At 40.3% G+C, this 9,479-nt stretch overlaps 1 protein-coding gene across 1 annotated transcript; it reads left to right on the forward strand.

The window, feature by feature from the left end:
- Positions 1–7,962: 7,962 nt before the first annotated feature.
- psmg3 (proteasome (prosome, macropain) assembly chaperone 3) lies at positions 7,963–9,436 on the forward strand. Its single transcript, XM_052049039.1, has 3 exons — positions 7,963–8,128; positions 8,754–8,982; positions 9,070–9,436. The coding sequence occupies exons 2-3, from the start codon at positions 8,764–8,766 to the stop codon at positions 9,220–9,222; spliced, it is 372 nt and encodes a 123-aa protein (XP_051904999.1). The 5' UTR covers positions 7,963–8,128; positions 8,754–8,763; the 3' UTR covers positions 9,223–9,436.
- Positions 9,437–9,479: the final 43 nt, after the last annotated feature.

The raw sequence follows: 9,479 nt of genomic DNA on the forward strand, positions 1-9,479 counted from the left end.
GCATGTTCTCCCCGTGCCTGCGTAGGTTTTCTCCGGGTACTCCGGTTTCCTCCCATATTCCAAATAACATGCATGGTAGGCTGATTGAACACTCCAAATTGTCCCTGGGTGTGATTGTGAGCGCGGATGGTTGCTCGTCTCTGTGTGCCCCGCGATTGGCAGGCAACCGGTTCAGGGTGCCCCCCGCCTACTGCCCAAAGGCAGCTGGAATAGGCTCCAGCATGCCCCGTGACCCTTTTGAGGATAAAGCGGATTAGAAAATGGATGGATTGATGGATGGATGGATACTTTGTACAATAAACAATGTCAGAATTATTACACAGTACCAATAATGTTTTGGTCTTTTCAGGTTAAGTTGATGCTAAAATGAAAGCAAATGATCCATGAATTAAAATGAAAAAGATTTGATTTATTTTCATGGACTCGCAGTGTTTTAAGCGGTTACTCCAACAACTTCTCAGGATTCTCGTCGTAAAGTCAGATGACAATTAAAATGCACTTCTATTTTTCAGGTTTCATGAAACAATCTCAGCATGTCGGCACCACTTCTTAAGCACGGAACATATCTAGATTCTGATAAATTCATAAAATATCAGTCAGATCCCCCTCCACCTCCTCAAATTGCAGCCTTTGCTATTTGAAATTTATATTTACGACATTGTGATATTGATTTTAATTTGAGTCATTTGGCAAACAGCCACCCTTGAGTCAACACTGCTGCCGTCTGAAGTGTTGCTGGCTGGCACCTCTCACTTGTTTGTTTATGTGTGTGCCCCTCCCCACCCCCACTTCATATGTGGAGGTCAAGGTGATGGAGGAGTTGATAGAGCACATTCGGCGAGATGGCCTTGACAGAATTGTAATGATATTTAAAGAGCGACACCGCTGATTGGCTCAGGCGGACACGGAGGGGAGCGGGCCATTTATCAAGATTGGTGACATTGGCAGCGTCATTGTTGGGATTTGGACAGCAAGCAAAAGCAGAATGAACAGCAGGACGCGCCAGACGCGGAAGCACAGCGCCAAGTTCACTTCACGTGTACAGTTGCACTTGAGATGCGATATACCATAAAATGTGCAGCATGTTTTTTTTAGCACCTGACTCGATAAAAACACGCAGGAATGATGTCATTAAATACATTTGAAAAGCAGGCCACCTGAGTGGTAATACAAAACAGTTACAGGTATCCTATAAGGAGCTCCTTTCTCATCTTAGTACGGCAGTAATATTGATTGTTTTATACAGAGAATAAAGAATATATGGCCGTGTTCAGCTATCCACTGTTTTAAAAGTAGCAACACCGTCACATGGATGTTAATTGTTACCCCTTGTGCCTCATGTTAGCCATCAGGAAATGGAGGCTTAATCCTTTAAAAATACAATGTCAAATTCTTTTTATGTTTAATTTGACAGCACTCACCTGAGAGTGGCAAGAAACATTTTGGAGGCTCTATTTTTGAGAATATTGACGAACTGTACATCTGCCAATCTGCTAGTTGTTGTGAAGTGACTTGGGTCACCTGCCACCATACAGCGCTCATGTCAAGTTTGCGATCACAAGTGAAGACCTCATTCTCAAAAGCGGACCGGAATTCAGCTGTTTTGATTTGAGGCCGATATTGTGGGAATAAGATTAAAAGGGAATTTGGCAGAATGAGCCAAAATCGGAACCGGGCATCCTTGTCGGATGACAGATGCAGTGTAATGATGTCGGGGTGTTGCATCAAATGCATCATGAGTAGTCCGATAAATAAACAACGCTGTATATGTTTGTAGCACCACATTATGCAATATTTTAAAGCGGTTAGTATGAGAACATGTCTTTGAATACCTTTCCAAATCGTTTTAATGTGAAGTTCTACTACATACAGTATGTCCAAGTGATTGAAGGCAATAGCCCGAGTCCCTTCTGTGAAAGAAGAGAGGAAGGTTTGCTGTGAAAAGTAATTCAAACCTTCAACTATTTCTCATATACTTAACCATATTGTGTCAGGACAATCTCAAAAATAAACAGCAGTTATGTCTTCCCCTCGGTCATGCAATAGCAGATTTCTCTCATTTTGAGAGTTCTTAATGGAAGGTGTGCAACCATTTGCATGCCAATAGCCCACCTATGATCGGCGCTTCTTAAGTGTGCTTCTGGTTTGAATGAAAGAAGAGTGGAGTGATAGCTTGGAGACATTTTGGGAAACTAATGAATGCCATTTCAGTAGACGTCCCGCGGCATCAAGGAAATGCAACTCCGTGAAAATATAATGGATGTAGTGTTTCGACTCCCTCCTTGCATTTCTTTCCCTCGAGAGGAAAACAAACACTTTTTTGCCAGATTAAGCAACATTTGCTTTGACATCCGTACAGAATATTTAATAATAATGCAATTAGCAATTATGGTTGGCTGTGGAGCACTGCGGAATAGCAACATTAATTGTTCGGAATATTTCATTTCTCAATGAGATGGCGTTGAATGGCCGCTTGCGACGTAATGAGGTTCCGCATCACGCCGCGGGCGAATAATCAGTGTTCCAAATCAACAAAGTTATTGGAATTAATCAGGTGGAGCATTTGCGTTAAGAAGTAAAACAACAGCGAAAGGGCATCTGGCACGGTATTTCACGCACGTGCCCGAAAAGTATCCCTGTCTGATTATGGCTAATGAACTCATCAGGCAAGTCTGCACCACAATTTACACAGTGACACTCATTCATTTCTATTAACATCCCTGACATTCACTCCATCTTGTATGAATGCTTCAATATTCACAGTTGACTTGGGCTGCTTCTCAGCTTGCATAGCAAACACGTGTGGACATATTGAAAGTGTGTGTGCATATGTGTGTGTGTGTGTGTGTGTGTGTGTGTGTGTGTGTGTGTGTGTGTGTGTGTGTGTGTGTGTGTGTGTGTGTGTGTGTGTGTGTGTGTGTGCGTGAGAGACAGAGAGAGAGAGAGAGAGCGATAGCTACTTAGCTAGCTGTATACCTACCTAGCTAGCTAGCTAGATAGATAGATAGATAGATGGATAGATGGATAGATGGATAGATGGATAGATAGATAGATGGATAGATAGAGTGACAGCTGGAGTCTGGAAACTTAACTACACTGTCTGAAACACTATTATTTTGTGTAATTTAGAGATTTAAAAAAATATATATTATTTATCATTGTGTAGAAAAACCCACATTCCCCATAGGTGTGGTAGTTTGGAGGAAACAAAAGGGTGTGGGGGCAGCAGGGTATTTAGACAGTCACATACACATGGTATAGCATATGAAGTTCTGCTTATTGCTTATTTTTCTCAGACTCTGGCCTCTGAACTCGCTCGAGTCGCAAAGCACAGGCTATGTCGCTCAATCGCCGGGGTCACAAAGGCCAGACGCGAACTACTAAATGAGGTTAGGGTGTGTCGAGCTCAATGGGAAGAAGCAGGACTGGTCCATTGAAAACAAGCTGAAATCAACTAGATAAGAAAAGGTGTTTCAAGTATGCTGTTTATTTATTTATTTGAGGTCTTTTGATGAAAGACACCTAGGAGCTGTTATAACTTGTGAAAAGGTGAATAACACATCTGCTTTAAACTAAAGAATTAGAATTTTTATTAACGGCCACAAATGCGTACAGGAGTTCGAAACAAAAATGTCTGTTTACGTTGCAACATGCGAGTCACGGGATGTGATTACCCGCCAGATGTCACCACATCTATTCTCCCGTTGTTGCTCACTCAAATGTGGATTTAATTCGAAGCTAGAGCAAAAGCGTACAGTACATCCACAGCTGACCTGAATATGGAGGAGTTTGAAGGGGCTTATCAGTGGCGTAGCACCTTGCACCCAAAATGATGACTGCTGGCTTGTGACGGAAATGTGAAGTGTACAACTCCCTCTTTCGCTCATGTTTAACAATCACTCATTATCCTCACTGCTGTCATAACTTGTGCAAACATGTCCGGGTAATAACTGGATTTACAAATGATGTAAGGAAGCAGGTAATGTTTATTCACTGGTATATTTGGGGGAATGCGATGTGGGGTCTGATTTGAAGCTCACATGAATGTATTTTGAAAAATAATAATGTTAATGAACGTTTGGGGCTTTTTATGACAACAGTCCATGAACAACATTTGGCCCACGGACCGTATGTTGGCCACCACTGATTAAATATAACCAGCCTGTTCTCAATAGATTGGACTATAATTAGTAGAACAATGACAATGTTCAATACCTTCTTTTAAATGTTATGCAAATGATTATGTTCATACTGTGTTGGAAGACAGCAAAATGTTCTGTTTTGTGGCCACAAATGACATTTTCCGTGCTGGTTGTCTGCCATGATTTGATGTGTGTTGGTGCGGGTCCAGTGTTGATCATTCAGTCATTCATTTTTTTCTACCGCTTATCCTGTTCAGGGTCATGGGTGAGCTGGAGTCCATCCCAGCTGACTTAGAGGCCGGAGGTACTCTGAGTGGTCGCCAGCACACACACACACACACACACACACAGACAAGCAAGCATTTACTTGCACCTGTGGACAATTTTGAGTGTTCAATGAACTGAATTAAAACCATGTTTTTGGAGGAGTACAGAGGATAACATGCTTGCAAACTCCACACACCGGAATAGTCAAGATTCGAACTAAGAACCTATGAAGTCTGAGCCAGACAGGCCCACCACATAACATTTAATTTGCTTTTAGAGGAGGTAAACTTATCTAAACAAATGATGCTGAAAAGGCAAGATTTGATTACGATTTTTTTTTGGGTCTGGCAGGGGATGGGGGTGGGAGGGTTGTCTAGGCTTTCAGACAACTGCACTCAGCATGTTGCAGTCTTCCTTTCGGTTTATCCTTGTCTTGTATTTTCAAAAACATTTGACTGAAAGTGGCCTCTGTGGTAAAGTCCCATGTGACTGGAGAGCAACTTTCAAATGTCACAGTAAATGGTCCATCTGCAGTACAGCACAGCACTCTAGTGGCCACCAGGGTAATAATAGAGCGTGTTGGGATATGTTGTGTGAAGTGCTTCTTCTTGCCAAGCATCCATGTGCGTGAACTTGTTTCACCGTTGCGAATAGGTGCAAGATTCCGGCCAGCCAGGTGATTGGTAGAATAGTCTCCTGAAATCCCATTTACATCTGAGGTGACATTTTAACACAGTCTGTCTGGCAGACTTACAAAATTATTGATTAAGCATCACGGTGAATGAAGTGAAGGAAAAAACAAGCCAACTGGTGGTGGTGATCGGTGAAGCTGATTTTGAATCTGTCCTCATTTTTTTTCTGGAGCACATCAGGTTTTCATAATAATACCAAAAATATAATAACATGTAATATGTCATATGGTAATATATGTTCTGACATTTATGAAATAAGGTTGGGTTCAGCAACAAGTGGATTTTTCTTCTTCTGAAACGTTATTGCTATAAATTTCACAGGGTAACCATATGGCGCAAGCTTTTATCAGTCAAATTTAAACAAAAACAAAATGAAAAGATCTGATTTGGTTCAGTTTTTCATGTTTCTTGAAAAAATAATGACCCAGACCTCCATTTTAGGAAAGTGAAAGTATTTAATGTCAAAGAACTATTCATCTATTTATTTGTTTTTTCAAGGTCGCATGCCCAAAATTAAAGGCAGCTTGACTGATCGCCCGTCAATTCTGGGTATTGCTGCCATTACTGTTCGTCTGTACTTATACTCGGACTTGAACATTTGCTCTGATACTGGTGCACAGATACCATTTGACCAGCCTCACATCTAATTTCCAGGCAAGTGGAGTAGGAGCCGATTCAGCCGTGTGGCGAAATCCTCAGATGAACACGAATGACGTCATGTATGATGATGGTTCAAACTGTTGAGTTTTGTACAAATTTGGGGGCATATTTTTCTGGAATACTTAGCTCATGATCCCAAATGTACAATTGAGGATCATGAGCTGACAGCTGAATGCTGGCACTTTTGTTAGGTCTATTAATAACCATTTCCAATACAAATAGTGAGTTGCGAACATCACATCAGACTTTGTCTTGTAAAGTTTGCTTATTTCCTTTGAAATGTTGCTTATTGATATTTGGGAACCGTTTTTAAGCGTGAAGATGACAATATGATCAATGTTCTCCAACCCATTTCAAATGCTCTGCCATCTACCCACAATGCATAGCAATTCTGCTGAGTCTGGCGCTCTGTTTGACATTGTAAATGTGTCAGAGGGATGCTGCTTTTCGGATCTGCCTGATGCAGCACTTGTAGACCTCACTGGGGCTTCACATCCACCTAGAATAAGAAAAGTCTCATAAGCACTTTTGATGACTGTGAAATTTCTTCGTGGCGCTCGTCTTGCATGAAGCTGTGTCTGCTTATCTGTGGCCTCGTTCTGTTCAAATGTCATGTTGGTTTAAAGTGGTTATGAGTGGGGCCCATTACAAAAGAAAACCACCTGATGAGAGAAATCATGCAGATTAGAAATGTTCTTGCCCTCTTTCCCCCCTGCTGTGAGGACGTGAGTGCTTCAAACATCTGTGAACTGAACACTGAACAAGCTTAAAGCCTCTAGTTTTAGGTTGACATTTTTTTAATTAAAAAAAAACGACTCAAATGACATCAAAAATTAGTTTGGCGAATAGTAAAACCAAGATTTCATGTGATTTCTTTCCAAAGTGTCTTGTTTCACTTTACAGAATCAAGTTTACTCTCGTCAAGCCAAGGTATGAAAGTTATACACAATATTATTCTTGCAGTACCAAATAAATAACTGTAATATGAAACTCTAATTACATAATGGCTCAGAGGGGATCGAGCCTTTTCTGTTGCTGGTCCATCTCTCTGGAATGACCTCCCACTGAACATTCGGCAAGCCTCCTCGCTGCCCATCTTTAAAGCCCTCCTCAAAACTCACTTGTATTCTTTGGCGTTTGACTCAGCATGACTTAGATTTGCTATTGGTTTTACTGCTTGGTGCTTTCTACCGCCTTATTACTTATTACTTATTACTGATTCGTCTTACTGTTTATTGTACATGTTAAATCGCTCCATGTACAGCACTTTGTATGCAGCGATGGCTGTTTGAAAGTGCTCTATAAATACTGTTGACTTGACTTGACTTGACTTGACTTGATAATGGTGGGTAACACTGACAGGATACATTGTTTATGATCTCCTGCTATGGTGGCCAGTCCCTCCCACGCCCTCCAGCCCGCCCTGACAGCACTTGGTAGCTCCTTCAGCCAGAGACTGTTACATCCGCGCTGCAAGAAGGAGAGATACCGACGCATTTAATTGAAAGATGTTTGTTGTTTTCTTCTCTTTCTTCTTTCTACATACATTCTTGCTGCTGGAGGCTGTAAATTTCCCCAGTGTGGGACGAATAAAGGATATCTTATCTTATCTTATCTGTAATTAAAAATCAAGAGGAATTTCCCCCCCAAACCATTCAGATACCATAAAATGTTTTTCCATTTATTTATTTATTTTATTCGTTATTTGTTTGTCTGTTTGCTTCTTTTCTATTGTATGGAATTAGTTAGTTATTTAGTTTCTTCATATTATTATTATTATTAATAATTTACTAATCTTAGTAGTAGTATCATTTTATCATTATTCAAATTTGCTCAAATTAAAAAGCCTGGTCTCGAAAAAATATACATTTACTAAACCATATAAATATTGTACCAGGATACATTCCTTGAGTGCTGTGAAAGGCGCTTACAAATAAAGTGTATTATTATTTTTTTGTCGTTTATTTATTAATAAACTCTCTCGATCTATCTATCTATCTATAGATAGATAGATAGATCTATCTAGATAGATAGATAGATAGATAGATAGATAGATAGATAGATAGATAGATAGATAGATAGATAGATAGATAGATAGATAGATAGATAGATATCTATAGATAGATAGATAGATATTCTCCATCGTATTTTTGATGTTAGTGTTGTTTTTAATGATTTTGTATTCAATAGAATTTCACGATAGAGGCGAAAGTAACCCGGAAAAACGTTGCCATGACGTCATGACGTAGACGCCGTTTTGCAGCGTTTGTTCCACCCGAAAGGAAAATACAAAGCGTGTTTAGCCAACTGTCATGAAACACATTCCTGAGCATTGCTGAAGGGAACCGTGCCGGTCGTTAACGAGAGGTAAGGATCGAATAACTCAAGCCGCTCTTGTCGTTTTTGTCTCATTTCTTTAAAGGTGAAGACGGATAGCAGCTGCGTGGCTCATGTTAGCATTAGGGTAGCTAACGCCAAACAAAAGTCGCTGTTGCGGGACGAAGAACGGATTTTCGAATGAATTAATTTGAAGGCATTGTTTATTTTAATACTTCGAGAGTATTCCCTACAGAAGAGTATTATGGCCAGTGAAGAAAAAACCAAGGTCGACAAGATTATCACTTTTATTTTAAGTCAGAATTCTGAGATAAAAGTGAAAATTCTTCTTTTCAGCAGACCAAAAAGAATAGAGGATACAGTGCAATACTGTTGAAGCGGTGATAGATAGACGGTAAGAGAATCAGTCTATTTTCAACACCGAATCAGCGACATAACGTCACACACGTTTTTAGCAAGGTCTGTCGGCAAGTAAATAAGCAGCTGTAGCGTCCTTCGATGTATACAGAGGGAATGGATTTTCCCGCCCTATTTAGATCTGCTTCAATTGATTGTTATGATCTTGAAAATAACGCTTTAACGGACCTTCAAAGCTATTATTTTTCATTCGACATGTACAATGTATATTCTAGCACTGTGGCATTTTCCTCTCCAGGTTCAACACCATGTCTACGGCTGAGCCCATCATCTCGTCGAGACAGACGCATAAAGAAATCAATGGCATCACCACACAAGTTGTCTGCACAGAGTTCAGTAATTACATGTTTATTGTCATAACACAGTACGGTAAAATCGGAACGCTGGTGTCCGTCACCCCTGAGTCCAGGTGCGATGACTTCAGCAATCCAATGTTCTCCACCAAAGTGCTGCTGGGAAAGGATGAGGTATGAAAATGAGGTTTGAAAAGGTGAAATGTGTTTATGTTCAGTTTTGTGTATATATACAGTTACATATTTGTGTTTTGTTTTCAGCCACTGACGCACGTGTGTGGCAAAAACCTGGGAACATTTGTGTGCCAAGAAGCCGGCAACAGGCCCATCTTACTGGGACTGGCACTCAAGGACTCCTCAATAGATGCAATTAAGCAAATGAAAGAGCTCATCAAAAGCTGTAAAGTTTGGTAGAAAAGTTGCAAAGTGGACAGGAGAATGCCCCAGAATCTCCCTTTTAGTAGTTTGTTTTCATGGAGTTGGATGTTTTTAAATATAAAAATGACACTTACTGTTTTTGTCATTTGCTATGTGAACATGATTCATAATATCGTACTGTTCTGTCGCAATGTAAATATCCTAAAGCATCTCATGGTAAGACATTGTCAATAAAATGTGTCACAGATGAGATTGGTACATCATTCATTAACAGAGAATGGAGCTTTTTGCTT

The sequence above is a fragment of the Hippocampus zosterae genome, chromosome 17, assembly GCF_025434085.1.
Source record: "Hippocampus zosterae strain Florida chromosome 17, ASM2543408v3, whole genome shotgun sequence".
Lineage (NCBI taxonomy): Eukaryota > Metazoa > Chordata > Actinopteri > Syngnathiformes > Syngnathidae > Hippocampus > Hippocampus zosterae.

Bases quoted from the DNA above. Each gene is read 5' to 3' on its own strand.
- psmg3 (XM_052049039.1), top strand. From the start codon at position 8,764: ATGTCTACGGCTGAGCCCATCATCTCGTCGAGACAGACGCATAAAGAA. The intron at 8,983-9,069 runs GTATGAAAATGA...TTTTGTTTTCAG, and splicing joins TGCTGCTGGGAAAGGATGAG to CCACTGACGCACGTGTGTGG.